Source organism: Vidua chalybeata, chromosome 14 (assembly GCF_026979565.1).
Source record: "Vidua chalybeata isolate OUT-0048 chromosome 14, bVidCha1 merged haplotype, whole genome shotgun sequence".
Lineage (NCBI taxonomy): Eukaryota > Metazoa > Chordata > Aves > Passeriformes > Viduidae > Vidua > Vidua chalybeata.
In genome coordinates, this window is record NC_071543.1 from 6,862,016 (window position 1) to 6,882,735 (window position 20,720).

The window sequence follows — 20,720 nt, forward strand, 5'->3', positions numbered from 1 at the left end:
AAACCCAGGTTGGAGCTGCTATCTATTTCCATGGTTTTATTCCTGCCCTTTGTTAAGACAGTTGCAGTCTGCTCCAGAATGACTCCTGTTGTTTTGTGAGCGCATCCCAGCTACAGTGTTAGTCCCAGAGTGCTAAGAGAGGTAAGTTGTGTTTAGAGGTGGGAAGGGTCTGGCTGGGGCGCTGCCTTTCCCTTCTTTGATCGAAGGTAAAAGGTGTTACTCCTTACATCAACTGTTGTAATGAGAGCAGACACGCCGCTCCTGAGAGCAGAGCATGTCCTTAGGCAGATGTGCACAGCTGTGTGTGCAGCCCCACACACACACCTCTGTGTGGTTGCCCGGGCACAAACCACTCCAGAGAAGCTCTCAAATTTAGGGGGAAAGTTGTTTTTAAATTACAATGTCAGTCTTCTGATGATTCCATAAATAACACTTTTTTTCAAGGCTGATGCTCCATTATAGAATGGAATTGCCATGTTTGCCTCCTCAGTCTGGGAATTGTTGTGGTGTTTTCTATTTTATTCTTCCTGGAAACATTTGCAATGAAATATGAAAGCTCATTTTTCATCTACTATTAGTGTTTTCCAAGTAAAAAAAAAAAAAAAGACCAAAATTACTAGATGATGAGACAGGCAAACACCCCTACAATCACGCTTTCTCCACTTTTCTGTTTCCTTGTTTACTGTAAAAAAACTGCATGAAAAGTGTGTTTTCTTATACTTTGTTGAGCTTCACTGTAAAGGAGGGATAAAGGAAGAAATAAAAACAGTTTTCAAAAATAATTTTATTAAATACAAAATGTAAGATCCATTTTAATTCAGCAGTGTTTAGTTTTCCATAATACTTTCAGAAATGCCTGTATGTTTTCATCATCTGTTCTTTGAATTGTCTTTTATGTCCAGTTGAAATTTTCTAAGTAGCTCTACTTGAGTTAGTTGAGTAAGGAGCCGCTAAAAGAATTAAAAAAATAAAAAGTGTATGGACTTAATGAGCAACAAAGTTAGTGATCTGTAGCAATTACCCAAGTGAGTAATTTTGTTTCATTAATGCACCCTAAAGCACCAAGCTGTTTTGTCAATGGGCACTGCAGGGCCATTGCCAGGCTCAAAGAGACAGTTTTGTTACCAACCGCAGTGTAAGCGATAGGTTTTACCAACAAGGAGGAGAGAAAGTAGCTTAGTGTAAGAAGAAAATTAAAGTCCATCTATTATTGTCACGGAAGCCAATGGCAATGCTTGTAAAGATTCTAGCAGAGCAGGGTCACCCATCAGTTTGTTCTGGCTTTTTCTTTTTTGCTTCTTCCCCTGGCTTTTCCAGTTTATTGGTTTCTGTGGATTTTTAAGAGGACATATTGATGCACAGAGCAACTTGGTTTGAAAAGGGAAGGAAAGCATATTCCTGGTTTAGTTGAATCCTTCTTGGAGAAAAATAGAAAAGCAAATAGAAAGAGAGACAAAGCTGTATTATACCTTGTAGGCACCTCTGGATCACTCAATATGGGACACACACAGTGTATGATATATTAAGGTGAAGTATTGAATATCCATAAAGGCGTACTAGCAAATGGTGTCAATTTTCAAACACTTTGCTTTGTCAGCTTCACAAATTTAAAATCAATCATCCAAAAGTCCCTGTATAGATCAGCTGAAGAGACATATAACCTTATGGTTATCTCCCTGATGAAAAAGTTGAAATTAAAGAAGAGTTTATAAAGACTCAGATTGGCAGAATTCTGTAGTGCTAAAAGCTGGGGTCATGTGACCTCTTAGATTAGAAACAAATTATGAGGAGAAACAATGACACAGTGCACTGCTAATAAATACATCTTGGAGGACAGTTGAACACACAGAAAAATAGATTTCACAGAGAAGCTTATTTTCAGCATGAATGCTATTTTCTCCGTGCATTATCATAAATATGAGAGAGAAAAAAGCTATAAATAAAAAATTCTCAGGCACTCCCTGGAGGCTTGTCAAAAGTACGTGGTTTTTGTACACTGCAGTGTAAAAGTATTCACTAAAATTAATTTTTAAAATGTCCCGTCCAATATTAGTTGCCTGATGTCCTTCCTTTGATCATAAATTATAAATGAACTGGCAAAAAATGAAGAAACCATGATTCCATTAATGAATTATTTAAGTGTGGTTGTTAGTTTTTGCAATCATTGGCCTAATAAGCTCAGGCTTGTGACACTGAAGTGTTTCTTACTGGAGGGTGACGATGATGGTAATGTTATTACCATAATCAATGTGTCCCATGAGTCATGAACCCAGCCAGCTCCTCTGGTGGCTCCACGGTGGCACAGCCCCTGGAGCTCTCGTGGGTCTGCACTGCAGGAGAGGGAGGTGACACTGAGTTCATTTGGTGTGAATGGGGTTCACTGGGCAGCACGTGCAAAAAGCCAGGAGCACACTAAGAGAGGATCTTGTCCCCGCAGCAGCCTGCCAGTGCCAGTGGCACACGCCACTGGCTTGGCCCATTCCAGCGGCGGCTCCGGCAGCTCCAGCGAGTCCGAGAGCAGCTCCGAGTCCGACTCCGACAGCGAGAGCAGCTCCAGCGACAGCGAGTGCAACGAGGAGTCACGCAGTGCCACGCCAGAGGTGAGGCCACCCTCAGCTCTCCCCAGAGCGGGGAGCGTGGAGGGGAGCAAAGCCCCGCTCCCTGCTAGGGGCATGTTGGAATTCTGTGCTGTTTGATGCTGTTGACTTCTTTTCCCTTTGCTGTTTCACATGTATGACCCACATACTCATTCTAGCTTTTGGAAGAATCTTTCTGGCCTACATTTGAGTTGCTTTAAAGAAATATTTCGATTTTCGCCAGTAGCTAGAGAAGATTTTATTGACACAGTATTCAGCTGGGACTAAGGAAAGGCAACATGACAAAACTGTCTCTCCAGGGACTAGCTAAACTTTTTAGTTGTATTAAATTTCTCCAGGGCTACATTGTAAACCAGATAAGGAAGCCTAATTAACCATAAATACTCCATAAATACTCCCATAAAACTAGCAGTCAGCACTAGTTGACCGAAATAAAAGGGTACATTAAAAAAGTTCTATTTTAAAGGAAAGAACACTGCTTCTGTCTGAGATTTGTTTCTTGTCATCCTTCAATCTGCAGCCCGAACCCCCCTCAACAAACAAATGGCAGCTGGATAAATGGCTAAATAAGGTGAACCCCCACAACAAGACCATCATCAACAATCAAAATGAGCCTCACAGTGAGAGCAGCTCCCAGGCCCAGACAAACCAGCAGGCCGAAGGGCCAAACAAAGGGAAGCTCAACAACAGCCTGCCCCCGACCGATTCCAAAGACCGGGCAATCCTTAGTCCCATCCGAGAGAAAGCCAAACCACGGGTTGCCCAGAAAACCCCAGAGGCAAAAAGCTCCAAGCAGAAGTCACCAGCTCATAATGAGCCAACTTCACAAAGGACTACTGGGAAAAAGCAACCCAAAAAGGTAGAAAGGACTTCCAGTGTAGAAGAGTATAACTGGCCCAAACCAAATAATACCAGCAACACTCCCAAAGAAAAAGACACACAGGAACCCCCCGAGCAGCCAAAGGTTCGAACTAAAGCAGCAGTTGGGAAGACAGCTCCAAGGAAAGAACCACGAACTAGCACAGGTCTCACTTCAGAGAAGAAAAAGTACAGAGGCCCCAGCAAAATTGTCCCCAAGTCCCGGGAGTTCATTGAAACTGATTCATCTACTTCTGATTCAAACACAGACCAGGAGGAGAGCTTGCAGGCAAAGGTGCTGCCAGCCTGCACTGGGTCTGGCAGTGGTGTCAAAGTGAAGGACTCTGGCAGTAACATCCTCAGCGTAAGTAGCTTAACCAGCAATGGCAGCAACACATCCATTGACCAGACCAGCAATGACCTGGAGGAGCAGATCTTTTCTCCTATCCCAATCGTACAAAATGAACTTCTGTCCCCGCTGAGAGAATATGAAGAACTCAAATCTCTGTGGGTGAAAATAGACCTTAGTTTACTCTCTAGGATACCTGGACAGGAAACCTTTGAGACCACGTCTGTGAAAAGTGAACCAAGAGAGGCAAATGTGAAACACAGGCGACCATCTCGAGAGTCCCCTACCCCAGCAGCTGAAAAACCCTCCACAAAATCCAAAAGGAAACACAAGGTAAGTAATTTTCATTGTTTAAAGGGAAACACTTGCATTTCTGAGCACCTTGGAGGTCAGGACCAGAAGCAGTGATTCCTCACTGCACCTGCAGCTGGGCTGTGGAAGGCATCAGAGCACTGAGGCTTTATTGGTTTTACAAAGGACAGACATTTACAAGTGCACTACAAATTAACATCAGAAACTAGTAAAAAGCAAACCCCAGCTGACAAAATCAATAAAAGTATTTTTTGAGATTTTTCTTACAAGTTTTTCACTGTAGTTGCTCACTCACCTATTAGTTTCCAGTGTTCTGTAATCTGCAGAAAGTGATGAGTTCATATTAGTACAGTTTCAGCCATACTCAGAAAATGTGACTTCTGTTTGGAAGGGAGAGGTTTATTGTCTGCAGAGTTAAGGTGTTTTCACCACTGGTTTAAACAGGCTTCATCAAAGTCAGTGGAATGGTGCTTGCTTATGTTCCTGGTGAATTTAATTTTTATATTGTTTTGTGGTATGAACAAATATGATCCATAGAATTATAATTTACTTAACTATCTGCTTTCTCTGCACAGCTACCCAAAAAAACAAATATATTTTGACTGAAGACATTATGTTTTATTGTGTGTTTTATGTTATTTATGCCCAAGGGTATCCTACCTTGTGGGATATGACATTGCGCTTCAAACTAAATGTGTTTTCAGAAAAGAAACTGAGGTTTTATATCCTAAATGAATTTTTGTAGTCAGTTTCTCCAGCTGAAATGGTTGTACTCGGGTCTGCCTATGAAAAGTCATCAGGGTTTATTTTTTTTATATTCCAAATTTTATAAATCATTGTGAATATGACTTCAGGTGTCTGTTTTGATGGACTTCTTGAAATTCTAAGTTTGAGGAGTCCAGTGTTACAAGAAAATTAATGCAAGACAAAGACAGACGATGCCAGGCAGACACAGGGTCTACACCCCTGCCTAAATGAGTCACTGCACTGGCTCCTTCCCTGCTGAATTAAGTGAAAGTAATCACATGAGTAAACTCAGCAGGCTTTTATTCAATTTATATTCTAGCTGCACACTACAGAGATGCAAGAAGGAAAGAGAAAAAAAAAGGTAGAGGGATGTATAAATGTCCATACTTATGTATGTCTGAGAACACTAGGGTGCATATTAATTATACCAAAAATAATTCTTCCTGGGTAGATTAGTGGAGTGTCTGTATCATGGAGAAGGAATCTTGACTAACACAAGAGTACTATTTGCAACTAAAGTGAGGGCTCCTAGGGAAGAAAAAAAAATAAGGGGAGTTATATGAAAGGTGGAACCTCATCATTTCCTTAACTGAAAGTTTGATTCAGAAAGTAACAAAATGGAGAATCTTGCTCTGGGCCTGTGCTAACATAAGCTAGACTCTGAATCAGCCCCTGTAATGTTGTCATGTGATTGTTCACTGCTACCCAAGGGGAAACAAGCCAATTAGGATGACTTAAGGGTATACCAAGAGTTAAAGCAGGGTAGGGAGAGACTAATTTGTATTTCTAAATCATGCTATTAAAAGATTTGTTTTAGCCATCTATTAGTGGACTTGAAGACTGATATGAAGGTTCTAGAGACAGAGCAATAATCAGCTTTACTTGTATCGTCCTAGTTCAGGCACAAAAGTCATGCATCAGGGAGTCTTCCAAAGCAAATTTCAAATGAGCTATTGCTGTTAATGACTACCCCAGCTCAGTCCTCTACTCCTAGTCCTGTGAGGAATACTTACTCAGAGAAGTTTTCCCATCAACTTCTATTAGGTCAATGAGTAAAAGCTATTTACTTGAATAAAGTTTGGTGCTATCAAATCTTTGCATCTAAATTATTAATTAAATTCCAGTGCACTACAGAAGATAACTTTAGTACACGAGACATTTTGCTTCCTAATTATCTGCTATGTCACTTGTTATATAGCAACTTCATGTCCTGTGTTTGGAGCACGTTTAACTCTTATTTCAGGTGACTTCCACTTCTCTTAGAGCAGTAGTTTAACTGCTGATGCTATAAAGGAAATATACTGAGATTCCATAGGTCATCACAGTGGCCAGTAAAGCTGTGTATAAATGCTGGATCTTTTATGCTCTGACATTTTTTGTTAAAGCAGACAGAAAGCCTGGAAACCTTTGTTGAAAGCAAGAAGCAGCGCCTGGAGGACCCTCCAGCTTCCTGTCTGCTCCCACCTTGCATCTCTCCAATACCGAACCACAGAATAACCAGCACTAAAGAGTAAGTGGATTTTTGACATCACATTCCTGAGGGATTTCACAGTACTGTTCTGTAAATATCTTTGCTGTAGAGTCAGATGGGCTTTACAGCCCATCAGCATAAGTGATACAGCCTTGGTCTTCCCATCCATGAGGAAGAGAATCCATGTGGCTTTGGATGAGGTTCGTTCCTCCTTCTGATGGGCCTGCAGGACTTCAGAATGCTGCCACAATCCTGGTGTGCTCTTCAGCCTCCTTTCAATGTTCTTTATTGCCTCTGTTACCTTTAACCGCTGTGGACAGAGAATCCTGCTAAAAGTGGGATTTATTTGTTTGCCTGGAATTAATTTTTTGAAATCATTTTCATGAGAGACAGTTCCCAGTTTTACTGAACAAAATAGTGAAATTGCCTCATTGTTTTACCTGTGTATACAGCGATGCCAGGGGCCGCCATCCCAGGTGTCTCAGACATCTGCTTTGTATCTCAGCAGACAGACCATCCAGTAGTTTGTGCCTTTCAGAGTGTCTGTCAGAGATGGCTATAATGCTTGAACAAACAGGTGCCAAATAAATAATGATTCTGATTATAGAGTCACAAGGTTAACATTCTATAAATAGCCAAAGAGTCCAATTCCTTTTTGTTATTTCATGCTTCTGTGATTTTGAGATGAGGTGCTTCTTTCTGCTTTGCACTAGGATAAGCAAAAAATCATAGCGTGCTTCTAAAAACAATTTGAGGATAATATAACTAAATTTAGAGAAGGTTCAAAATTAAGTTATGAAATAGCACACTAATTTTAAAATCCTTAAAGAAAGTTGAGCATCGTTTTATTCATTCTGGTGTCAATATGGAGTAACCTCAGTCTGTCAATTAACCCCTCATTCAGGCACTGAGAAAATCAGAGTTGGAGTCTGGAAAAGGAAGATGAGTTGAAAGTTACAGTGGGACCTGTAACATGTTGCACATTTGATAAACATCATGATGGGTGTTGCCTGATTGTCATTGCTAGATATACAATTAGCAGTAGAGGGAATCAAGGATTATCCATCCCCAACACCTCCACAATCCATTAAAAAAAATCTTTCTATTCTTGTCACCATCAGGCCCTAAGGATCCACCCCCAACCTGATGTTTCTTAATTTGAGCTTGTTTTCCAGGCCATTAATTTGATTCCTCAGAGCTTTCAACCCTTGGCTATACTCTGTTAAAACATAACTGTGTCCATCAATAGTTATTTCCATATACTAGCTTTTTCTCTCATCTGCCTGAAGTTTTGAAACAAAATTTTCTGACTTCTTTTGCACCTCAGTGAGACCTGGATCACACTGCATTTGTTGTTACTAGTGTTTCCTCAGTTTACCTGAAGAAAATGCAATACTTTTTTGATTCAGATTTTCAGTTCAGGTTTTCAACTCCCAGACACATGCAACTGAATATAGACCAATGTATTTCCCAAAAGATCAGGGAGCTGGATGAACTGTGTGAAGACAATTCCCTAGAAATTTTTAAGCAGTCAGCAGCGATTCTGTTCTCCAGAGGGTTGAGTAAGTTTTTAAGGGGAGGCAGAAGAAAGTCCAGTGTTCAAGGCCATGGGGAAAAATAACTTTTCAGGGGTAAAAGGTTGAAAGACAGGCTTTGCCATTTGGTCTTTTATTCCCAGAAGTTCTAAGTTTCCTTTTAGAACTGTCTATATAAGGACTTTACAAAATGAGGGTGAGTCAGCTACAGGTGTGATGATGATCTTCATCCCTTAAGGAGGTGTTTAGTCCCATGGTGGATGTTGTCACTTAGTAGGAAACTTTGGTCTCTCCTATTAGAATTTGATCCCTATGACAATAAGCCAAATTCCCCAAGGCAGACATGAGATTTTTATTAGGCTTTTTTAAAGGTACAAGAGTGTTTTGACAGAAAGACCACGATCTGGGCCAAAATTTGGAGGCATTCAGGAGTCTGGAGCAATCAGTGAAAGATAGGTCACACCTGTGCTTTCACAGCTCCCATTGCCTGCCTTGCTGTGGTTTAGGCACTTGGATACATTTCTTTATAATCTTCCCCTAAATATATGGACTCAATAAAGCAAGCAAAGATGCACAATTAATCTTTAAAGGGTCACATGTCTAATAAGGGCAATTATATGCCTAATTTCCACAAGTTTCTGTGATTGCATGTATAATTTGAGTTTAGAAGTTTCAAATGGCCACTTGTGAACTCAAAAAGCATTTGCACAACCAGAGAGCAGGTTTGTATTATGTAGTCTTTGCATAAGCCATAATTACCTCTCTGTTTCTTCCCTCACATATTCAGGGGCTGATGCCTTTTCCAAAATCTGACCTGACACTTAAAATACACTGCTCAAACTATTGCCCGGTATTTTCCTTATTTCTGATACTTACAGCAAATGAAGGAATAGGTGTTTCAGTGTGTTTATAGGAATACATTGAAGCACTTCAGTGAAGCTGATTTTTTGTCAGATCAGCTGCCTGCTTTGCAACAAAGGATTATTTATTTATATTTAGTTCCTTGACAGAGAAATTTTAATTTAAGCATTAATTGTATGTGCTGCTGAATCCCATTGATATATGAATATTTGATTGGTAGACCCAGTCCAGACAGAGACTGGACTCACCAAATACTCACCAGTATTGTAGCAACACAGGGAATTATTTGCTGATGCAAACTGTGAGTCAAACTGGACTCATACCAGTGAAACATGCCCACCATTTAGCAGGCATGCTAGAAATCTGTCTGATGCAAGCATTTCTGCATTTTTGTTTTTCAAAATTTCCCATTCTATTTTGTTTGACCTTTAGTTGAAGATGCACCTCTCCTTGGCAATACATATTAGCTGGTCCCTTGGATAGTCACAACAGCATTCATTGGGGCTCCTTCATGGCACAGGCAGCCTTCACATCTATGACAATGACTTCAGCTCCATTCAGGTGCTGCCATATGGTCCAGGCTGATGTGGGAGTGACCTTTCCCTGTGAACCCCTGCAGAAAGTCAGATACACCATCAACGTGCAGCATTTCATTGTGGGCTGGGGGAGGAGAGGGGAAGGAAAGCCAAGTTCCTGGTATAGACAGTGGCTTTGTCTCACCAGGCCAGAGATACCACTGCATACCACAAAGAGTGGATTAAAAAAAGGGCAAAGAAAAGCAGCTTGAAACATGAGAGTAGCTGGAAATTCTCCTTTCTTCATGCAATGACTTCTTGTTGCCTGTTTGCTTGCTTGCTTGCTGCCCTAAAAGAAACCAGGCTGAAAAAGAAAAAAAAAGGCAGATGGGGAACCTACTCCTTCTTTGATAATTGGCCTGTTTTAGACACAAAAGATTAAAACCCTGCAGCCACAAGGCCATCGGTTCTGCTTGTAGTTTTTCAGTGCACTTTGTGTTTCTCCCTAGATTTTAAATATATTTTAACTAACAATCATGTCAGCAAATAAAACCATTGAGTCTCAGTAATTATTGCAATAAATTCATTCAAAATTAGCGATTCCTGCAATCAAAGACCAGTTTCTTAGGCCATTAACAGCCCAAAGCAAAGTGACAATCTGGTTAACTGCTGGTAACAACCTATTTCATGGAGGTTATTGTTAGCATAAATGCTTTAGTGTAAATCAGAGGGAGGTAACATTGCTAAATAAATTATCAGCTTAATTCCTGCAAAAACCTATAGAATTAAGTGGGCAAGGGAAAGAAAAGGAAAAAATCCAACAGACAATTAAAACTGTATTTATGGGGGGGTGAAGTTAAACGTAACTTATGTAGAAAAAAATATCCTCTAGAGCCTTTTGTTTTGTGGTTAATTCTTCTAAGCCACAGAGTGATTTATGTGCCAGAGTTGAGTAGCTGCACCTGTTCCTTGGTTTGCCCCATCTTATATCTGAGCCCAAAGATGAAGTGAACTGGTGAAATTTTAAATAGTGAAGTTTTAAATAGTGGAGAAACTCCTACATGCACAGTGGCACAGAAAAGCACTTTGCTCTGTGTTCCCCCTGTGAATGCATGCTCACGGTTCCCTGAGCATGTGCTTGGGAGGCAGAGGGTTTAGATTCTGCTCCTGGGTGCTTCTGTGGGTTAACTGTGTCTTCTTCGCTGCTGTACAATCCAAGAACACGTGTATGCTTTGTCAGGGCAGTGCACACCCTTTTTGGAAAATTTTCCTCTGGAAAAAGTACAGAGTGTTGTTAGCTATAACTATGGTAACTTGTCTGAATTCCAAAATGCCCTTTGGGAGTCAGAAAGTGAACAGATGGAGTGAGAACTTTCTGGAGGACATATTGCAAGACCACATGTGCATAAAATCAGTCTCCTCCAAGAACTGCCAGTGTAGTCCAACATGGTTGTTTGCCTTTGATCTTCTTCAGACCCATGTGTTTTCCAAGAAGGACAGCATCCATCCATAAGGCAATATGAATTTGAGCTTGATTTATTTCTTCAGTCTGAAGATCTTTAATATCAGAAAGTTTCAAATAGGATATTTTTAACTCTGCTTCAGTTGAATTAAAGTAGTTTTGGGTAGAGGAGCTATAAAACATGAGAAATTTGTTTGATTTCACTCTGTGGTTTCACAGATAAGGCTAAAATATTTCTGTATTACCAAAGGTCCCAAGCAGGGCAGTGACCGAGGTATAGCTATTGTTACTGTCAGTGAAACTGCAGAAGAGACCAGACTGAAATGAGAGCCCCTAAACGAGAAGTAAGGAAACCTGGGTCGCCTTCTCCTCTTTCCCAGGTTACTTTGAGGCAAAGGAGATCAATAATTCCTGACACTGACTGAAAGTGGGAACAAAACATAAATTCTTGTTGACTTAATTTATTATTGAAATTTTAGTCAATAATCATGAAAAGTAAATGATCATGTAGAGCAATATTACATGGCTAACAAAAGATTAAAATTTAGGTTATCTTCATTGACTGAGCTGGGACAATACCTGAAATAAAAATCTATGAGTTGATTAACATGTTAAACAGTCAGTGAAGTCTTGAGCTTGGGTTTTTCTTTTTTGATTAATTTGAGTGGAGAAAGGTCTACTAGGTTGGCTTTTTTTTCTGGTTTTACTGTGCATCACAGCTGCCATTGCTAGCCAGCTAGCAATTTCTGTACATAAAACAGACAATAGATTATCAGGTTGCTTGAGCTTTCATGACAAAACCACATTCGTTTTCTGAATCACGTTCAATTCATCAACCAATATTTGCTCAAGGGCTTTTGCCAGCTACAATGTATCATTTTAATATAGTGTTGAACATTTGCTTTATTCTAGGGGTTAAATAATTATTATCTTGTTATTGTTATGGTTATCATTTTTGTAGTTGTTATAAATTCTATTTTTGGTTCATATGCTGCCATGTGCTGTTTGGGTTTTTTTGCAAAGGTTGCATATGTGAGCCCTAATCCACCTCTTAAAAAGATGCTTAATGTTAAACACATAAATAGTCATACTTGATGTCAAAGGAACTAAACCCGTGCATAAAACTTTCCAGCACTTTGCTGAGTCAGAACCTCTATGACCTCTCAAATGAAGACTGACTCAAATTAGCATTTAAATTGGGTGCAATTTATACTAATGCACTGCAAGTTGTCCTCCAAAGCAGAAGGTTTCTGCAGTCATTGAAAAGGCAGAGGCAGCTCTTCTGTTTTCACTGCTGTCCCCTTGTGCATTACCATGGAGGGCACGGGACTGCAGGACAGATTGGAGGGCAGAGCTGGCTTCTCAGTAAATAAAATGTAGGGCTTTGTGCTGTGGAGAATTAACCAATATTCTTGAATTGCAACTGGTTTTTCTGTGTGTCCCAGAAGCAGCAGTAGCTCAGTGAAGAAGGTGACAAAGAAAAGAGAAGAGAAGCTGTTCCCTCCTCCCTTGTCCCCACTCTTGGATGATCCTGTGCACCGGCGGCACAGCAGTGACAACAGCTCCTTCAGCCAGGAGCCCACTGTCACAAACACCTCACAGACCAGCAGCTCTTCCTCCTCTGTTTCTAAACACAGGAAGAATGAAAATAAATCTTCTTCTAACCCCAAAGGAATCTGTGTAAGTAGCCAGCCTCAGTTGGTGACGGTGAACAAGATAAAATAAAAAAAGTTCAGCTTTATTCTGTTGGATTTTTTTTTTCCATACAGTATGAATTTCTAAATGCTTATGTAGGCTCACTCAGGGGGAGCGGATCTTTGCTGAGCCAGGCATAAACAGCTCTTGCAAGCTCCATTTTTAGGTCAGCATTAGGCATCTGCTTGGTGTTGTCTATCATTCCCTGAAGCACCTGGACCCTGAGCCTCAGAGAAGAGCCTTTGTAGCCATCAGCTATTTGAAATTAGTCTCTTAACTCTGTAGCTGCAACACTTACATTTTGAAAATAAAACTTCCAGAATATCACCTGAATAACTGCCCCAAATTTTCAGCCAGAATTAAGCACTGTAGTTGTACTGAATATTATGGCCTAAACTAAACAGACAATTTATAACTAAGTATTTCTGTCCACAGTACACTCAGCATGGTAATAACCTCTCTCAAGTTTTCAGGCTCACAACAGTAAGGTTTATTTGTGCTTAATCGTCATTAATTATTTATAAGCTTTTAGACAATTTGTAAATGTTAGAATATCACATTGTTAGGGCCATCTCCCCATCAGTGGTTCTCACAGAGACAGTTCTTTGTTGCTTGCTTTTCACCAGATTCAGGTAGGGTTTTTTTCTGAAAATACATGAAAAAGATCCAAAACTGCATATCAAATTCACTAAAACAACCTAAAATTTCACATTAGTTTGTCATTCTCTTTTTAGGTTAAAACAGAGAAACTCCAGGGTTTTGGCCCATTTTAGAAAATAGTCCTTCTTCTAGAGTTTCAAGCCCATCCTTACTTTATATTATCAAACTGTATCTTAGTATTACTATCAAAATTAAAAGACAAGAAGAAAATTCTGCCACAGAAAAAGCCATGCATAGCCCCATTTTTCACAGTTCACCACTTTGAGAGAGGTTGTTACCCTGAACTGTAATAGTAAAACTCACAAGTTGCATTGAATTGTAGGTGACAAATCGCTTCACCTTATTCATTCATCCCTGTTGCTTTCTGATATCATTGTGTCACTTCAAGCTGCGCCAGTAATACACACGCCTTCAACTGAAATCAGTGCCAAAATGAACTGCATATGTCAGCAAATAAACAGTGCTGTGTAAACAGCAGGACCTCTTCCTCTCATCCCAGCATCTCTAGTCAGATTTATCCTTGGTTAATCTATTATCTTGATACAAGAAATATTTTTCCCCTAAAATATGTTAGATTTCTTTCCCTAGTTCATTGGTTCATCTGTAATTTAGTTTATCTGGTTGGGGACCAAGCTTGCAAGTTGCAATTGCCTGATTTAAAATCTTCTGTTATGCTTCTGGTTTTAATCATTGCAAAGTCACAACTGACTTCTGCTTTCCATTCTTCTTTCTGTAGCAAGAGAGGAAATTGTTCCCTGCTGAAATCCAAGCAGACTCTTCAGCCACATTAACAGTTAGCTCCTAGGAATATAGAATAAAGTTTACATTAGTGTGATACACCTTGAAGAAGTTGAGTTTAGATCTAGCCTGGCCCATTAGATCTCCCCACCCTTGCTTTAACCAGTGTCTCTAGTCAGTAACACCGTGGTATCCACCTAAAACTTACACCTCAAAGTGTAAATTACTGAGTTCAGGTGAGAGCTCAGAAGTGGAGTCATACTCCCTAATTAATCTTTTAGGCTCATGTTACAGAGAAGGGAAGGGTGGTTTGGTGAGGTGACATGAAGGTAGGTGGGCTTTGTGCATTAGCCTTCGGTTTGTTGGGAAGGTTTTTTGGCAGGGAGGATGGATGTGAGCACTTATATTGTTGGAAGATGTTTTTTTGAAGTATGAATAACAGTCCTGTGTTTCCTAGGAGGAAGAATCTCACAGTACACCCACAGCCAACACTCTTCTTGACACCAGCCATCTAGAACCAGACATCTGGTCTGCAATGCCAACGCTTTCCAATGGGAATTCTGAGCCCAGAAGACCCAAAATAACATTTGATGATGTGTAAGTTTTATTGACTTTGTGCTCTGTGATTGGGATTTTTGTGCAAGCAGAGGTCCCAGTGAAAGAGAATATCTTTGATTACAGTACTGGCATTGGGCACCTGTGTGGATAGTGCTGCACAAAGGCACACACAGTTTTAATCTTGGCAAATGAACTGTTGTCACTGATTAATGAAGATTCTGTTGATAAATGTTTTCAGATCATGAATGTTGGTTCACAGTAATTCTTCTTAATTTTTTTTTTTTAGCTCCTCTAATGGAAACTTCTTATACTTAATTAGTTTAAAATACTTTTCCTTTTCCTCTGTTCAGCACACATTAATAGGTCCTTTGGGCAGCCAGTTTCTACAGCTACTTATTTAACATTCTGGTCACCCATCATATCTCTGCATACAGCAGCTTCAGATTGATATCAGGTTAAGATTTAAAGAGATAAGTGGGCATATATGTCAAAATTCTTCTTTAAAGCAGTCAGCAGTATTTTTCAAACAACATTTGTCCAGCTATATGAAAGCAAAGACTTGAATTAATTGATTTTGTCTCTCTAGGCTGCACAATGCAGATTATTACATGCAAGAGGCTAAGAAGCTGAAGCATAAAGCAGATGCACTGGTAGGTTATCACAGGTTTTTTTTGTCTCTTTCCACTGTGGAACTCAGTGCTTAAAACTGAACATTATTGCACAAGATCTAAAGCCTCTCAGACCAAGAGGAACTCTGCTACTGACTAAATTGTGCTTCAGTTTGTGCACCATAAACACACTGTGCACAAGTTAAACCCTGAATGCCATTCCTAACTTTTAAGTATTTGTTCCCAAAAGAAAGCTACTTACAATAGCTGGTGTTTCTTCCAAGGGGAAGCAACAATCATGCTGTTTATGAAGTATGTAAGATGGTTTTATGAAAGTTGACATGTATTTGAAATTTGTTTTTCTATTCATTTTGAACCTAAAACAGAAGTGATGAAATATTCCATAGAAGAAAGACAGGCAAATCACCTCACACCCCATTATCATGTGGTAAAACTGTTTGATATTTCCAATCTGATTGTTTAAAATCTGAAACAATTCATTTTTATGTACTACATTCATTTTTATTGTGTGGTTTTAGGCTGATAAAGAAAGTCTCAACACACTTATTCCCAAAAAATCTGGTAGTGAGGTAGTTCAATGCTGGGAAAGCTTTTTTGCTTGCTTTACCCCAGATGAAATTACAGTAAGATTGGCCTAATTATGCCAAATGTTTGGATTTTGATAAAACTCCGTAATCTGACAGATTGTATTCTACCATGGTTTGTTCTATACAAGCTATGCCAGTTCTGAGGTGTCTTTAATAAATGTTTGCTTTGTAGGAAAGGACTTTGCCTCCTGTATGCTACACAGGGTGCAGAACAGTGGCTCATTCATGAAGACTTAGTGGAACTTGCTTCCTCTACTTAATTTAACTAAGATGTCTAAAATGGAGTGTGGCCATACACTTTGCCCCTCAAAGAGCTGGGTGTTTGTTCACATCTCAACTTTATTATTTCTGGGGGTTTTGCATGTATGTTATATCATTACCCATCAGACATTTATTTTGCGCTCAGAAAAAAACAAAACAAAACAAAAAAAACCAAAAAACAAAAAAAAAAAACAAAACAAAAAAAAAAACAAAAACAAAAAAAAAAAACAAAAAAAAAAACCAAAAAAAAAAAAAAAACACCAAAACAATTACATGCTATGTTTTTAAAAAGCAAAGTAATGAAACAAAAAAGTCTCTCCCTCTGCTGTCAGTGAGCTGAAGGAGAGGTGACATTTCAAGCTGTCTGCTTCAGCTCTGCAGGCTCCCTTTTGGCTTGGGGCGCAGTGTTTCCAAGTGTTTTCTGTGTGGGGTGGGTTCAGGGTTTTGGCACCTGTTGTGACTGTCAGCAAGGTGACAGTCATCCCTCCCAGCATGCCCACTGACAGGAGGTGGCCTGATGGCTTCCAGCCAGCTCGGCAGGGCATGTCCAGCCACAGCCTGGCGTCTCACAACACCTCCCACAGCTGGGTGACCTTTAAACAAAGCACACGTGGTGCTGGCACAGGGCTACCTGCTCCATGCTAGCAAATATTTACAGGCTCAGGCTCCCGATGATCTCAACACGCTCTGTCAGTTTCCCTCCCTCTGCAGCTGGACACGCTCACAAGGTGTTGACCCCTCTCCTGTGCTCTCACCTGAGCCTGTGCCTGCAGGATCAGGGGTGTTTCTCAAGCAGCACCAAGAGGAGCAGGCACAGCACATCCCATTGCTGCCCACAGGCCCATCCTGCCTGCCACACACAGTTTGACAACCCAAGTGTCCTGATGTGAGGCCATCCACTGTGATCAACTTGTTGGCAGGCATAAATGTCCATGAACAAAGTATCTGCTTTTTCCTTCTGCTATTTAGATCTCAAGTCTTTTTTTTTTTTCCCACCCAATGCAGCTGCACGCAAATAATCTCCATGTAACACATTTGGTGTGCAATCCCGTAGTGTTACTTGTCCTATGGAAACAATTGCTGCTGGTTACTTGGTGCTGACATGACAGAGCACAGGCAGCATTGAAAGATGTGTTGCAGTGGCTAGAAAGATAATGCATGTGACCTCAAAATGTGTCAGCAAATGTTAATGAGATTTGTGGCAGCAGCGTTCCTGAGCTTGTAGAGAAAATAGATTTCTGGTGAAGGGCAGGACATTTCATGTCTTACGGGAGTGACCCCATGGAAACCTCTCCTTGTCTGGGGCTGCAGTAAGGGATCAGCTAATTTGGGTGGGCTGCTGCAGTGGCAACTTGCTGTACCATATGGAAGAGATCTTGGAGACCTCACTGTGTGCCTGTCTGAGATGTGACGAGCTGGAATAATTCCACCTTCTTCAGAGAATCGGATCCCATTCCTGGCTCAAATTTTGTGTCTCTACTAAATCTGCTTGCAGCCAGATTCTTTTTTCCATACCACAAAAAGTCATCTGTGGAAGACTTTTTTGTCTTCCAAAATGAATGGAAATTCTTTCAAAGGGAAAAAAGGAATTTGAAGAATATGCTGAGAAGCAGCCACTGGAATAGAGAGGGAGCAGTCAGAAACATTTCCCTTTTTCTGATCATTCATTTAATACCTATCAATTATACAAAGGCTCTGTATGTAATCAATGCACTAGAGCAGTACTTGAAATTAAAGGTGGGCAGAGAGAACTAGTTATGGCTTAGAAGAAGTCACAAAGACAAGTATACTTTTACCTTGGACCAATAATAAATGTTTTGTTTAGTACGTTGTGAGAATAGGCTTCTGCTTTGTGAATGGAAACATATGCAGATGCATCAAAAATATTTTGATAGAGACATAGAAAGATATTTTTAAATTATTTAAAGTATATTGGATCTCCTATATCAAATGCCACATTAGTAGAATTCTTACATTCAGCTATCAAAAACTGAAAATGTTAAATACTATTATAAAGTGCATACTATAAAAATGTCATATATAATATTCATTACACATAAAAAAAGAAATCAGTATGTCTAAGTCAGTTTAATCACAACCATTACGAGGGCTAAAACCTTTTGCAATAAAATCCTAGTAAAATGAAATATTAAGCAGTGCTATATTGTCTCCCTTTTTTTTTTTTTCCTGCTCTTTTACTCATCATATAAGTGATGTGACTTTTTTTTTTTTTTTTTTACCAACAGTTAACACAGAATATGACTTCAGCCAAATGGCATGGAGTTGTTACTTAACCCTTGCATAGTGACATTCAAACTTAGTTCATCTGTCAAGGAGCAGTATGGATGTGCACAAACATGCTCAGTGCCCTTTCTTGCCTGTGTAAATCCCTGATGTCAGTGGACATACACTGACTTTCCTCTGTGGACCATTCAGCCACATAGTACCCTGAAAAGTTTTGGTAAAAACATAATTCCTGCCTCAATTACTGTATAAATTCATTCTTAACTACCAGTGTTGCTTTGCTTTCATCCTAAAGCTAGTGTTGCTTTGTAGAATAATCTGCCCACCTAGAAATCAAAGCTGAAGGATTTTCTTGACAGTGTCATTCCCATTTCAGCTGGAGAAGTTTGGTAAAGCAGTGAATTATGCTGATGCTGCCCTCTCCTTCATCGAGTGCGGGAACGCTATGGAGCGAGATCCATTAGAAGCTAAATCTCCATACACCATGTACTCAGAGACTGTGGAACTCATCAGGTTAATGTCCTTTCTGTGATCATTTTCATCATCTCATTTCAGTCATAATTAGAACCTGCTATGTTTTAAAAAATACCATTTCAACGTATTAATGATTTGTCCAAGGCATCTTCATCTCAGAAGTCATCATAATTAGTTCTTGCCATTTTATTAATGTCATGGAAAATTTATAATTGATGGACACTGCTTTTATAAATTATCCCCTTTAGAGGTTATAATGTGAGTGTTATAATTTGCAATATTCATAAAATTAAAATTGAAATGTAGTGGGTGGAAGTTAAGTATAGTAATTTCACTGTTTGGCAATGACACTTGTCTTTTAAAAGGTGTAGTTTTATAATTCTAAACATTAAAGGGAGTCTATCAGGATTTCTATTACAAACCCTGGTTTTTAGAGGTTTATAACTTGGCTGTTAAAAAAGAGAAAAGCTGAAACTTGAGATAAAAGATTATAGCCAGAGAGGAAGCTTCTGCATATATTGTCTTGAAAACAGTGTGTTTTTAATGTTACAGGAATGTGAACCAGCTGAATTAGTTTTAATACAGTTTTGGAGACTCATAGGCTAGAATATGGATAAGAGAGTCTTTACATACTAATAAAATGTCTGAATTATTATTCGAAAATCTGCTACTGCCTCCTTACTGTTTCGTAGTGTTGGGTCCATAGAAATAAGTCTCCTGAGTTACTAACTTTGCTTTACTTGAGCAAATTATCAAAGTGAAATCAAGGAGGCTTAAATTTACCTGTAAGTAGAACAACAGGATTTTTCCTCTTCACTGTGAGGCACCTTTGCTTTCCCCAGTGTACGCTGGGAACATCCTTGTTAATGTCAGTGCAATTACTGGGAGTTTGCAGAAGTGAAAGAAAAAGAGGCAAATCAAGCCCTAAATATTTGATTTTTTAACATGTCAAATTAGCTATCAGGGACTGCCAAAATAATGCATGTTTAACATTTTGAATAAGTAGGTATTTGCATAATAAAATTTATCAAATCTTAAGCTCTTACTATCAGGTAAATAATATGCCTGTTAAATATATAAAAACATGGTTTTTACATTTTACATTTCATAAAGGGAAGAAGCAAATCTAAAGAAATCACTCAAGAAAAAAAATTATGTTCACTCAACACTTGATCCATGCTCTCATCCTGGAGAGCAGAGGACTTAAAAAAGGAGCCACCTGCCTCTGCTCTGCTGTGCCCAAATCGTCCTGCAGTCTGACAGCGTGGCCTGAGCTACACAGCTGCAGCTGCATGGCAGAATAAATTGTATTTAAAGAAATATTCTTTAAAGAAAGGAACACTTCTTCATAGGAGCCTGCATTTATTTTTGGTTTTTTTAAGAAAACCACACAGCCCAGTTGAAATCATTGCTCCTCAGTCCAACAGTCTGTCTGTTCAGAGTGCACAGACAAAAAAGCTTTGTTCACCCATAACATGTGAACCAGTTAAGTCAGAGAATGGCAGCTCCAGGAGTGGCTCATGAAGGGGCAGGACCTGCAGGGAGTCAGGTGAGGGCACAGCTGTATCCTGGGGTGATTGGCACTCTTCAGCATCAACAGCCCTGCTGCCTTGCTGCTCCTGGCACAGTCCTGCTGCAGGCTGTGGGACAGATAGACCTTGGCATGGAAGCAGCACCTGAACTGCTTCTGGCTGTGGAAGAATCTGGAGAATATGTTATAGTAGATCTCCAATATATAAATAGCTTAAGTCAGGTGAGATTAATTCTACCACCTACCACCAAAAGTAGAGTTTAGTTCACCAGCTGTTGCATGTAGCACCTTGTAGCAGCCAGTGAGACTGATTTGTCCATTTAATTGCTGTCAGTGGTCACACATGAACAAAAGGTGATTGCCCAGGTGAGCAGCAGGCTGGTACAGGCTCAGTAAAACTCCATGGACCAGGACACAATTCTTGTGAGCTACAGTGGGTGCTGGATGTACAACCAAAGTATGTGGCTGTGCACACAATGCCTTCTTAGTGTAGCTGCTAACATTAACATCGTTTTTTACTGTGAGATAACAAATAGAGGGAGATTTTTCTCATTTTTACTCCTCTCTTCATCAGAAGCACAATTTCCCCCTTTTGCATTTAGCTGTGTCTGCCCTGACTATTTGCATCAGACACCT

General features: G+C 39.8%; 1 protein-coding gene across 5 annotated transcripts in view; it reads left to right on the top strand.

Moving 5' to 3' along the window:
* The window catches only part of AFF2 (ALF transcription elongation factor 2), a 359,241-nt gene that overhangs the window by 315,453 nt on the left and 23,068 nt on the right, over positions 1-20,720 (top strand). For 3 of the 5 annotated variants that reach the window (XM_053955496.1, XM_053955492.1, XM_053955495.1), the window contains exons 10-16: positions 2,438-2,600; positions 3,118-4,137; positions 6,249-6,373; positions 12,153-12,387; positions 14,258-14,397; positions 14,945-15,008; positions 18,456-18,592. In XM_053955496.1, the coding sequence (XP_053811471.1) occupies positions 2,438-2,600; positions 3,118-4,137; positions 6,249-6,373; positions 12,153-12,387; positions 14,258-14,397; positions 14,945-15,008; positions 18,456-18,592 (1,884 nt within the window). The remainder of the gene's footprint in view (positions 1-2,437; positions 2,601-3,117; positions 4,138-6,248; positions 6,374-12,152; positions 12,388-14,257; positions 14,398-14,944; positions 15,009-18,455; positions 18,593-20,720) is intronic. The other 2 variants (XM_053955493.1, XM_053955494.1) reach the window with 2 other exon arrangements.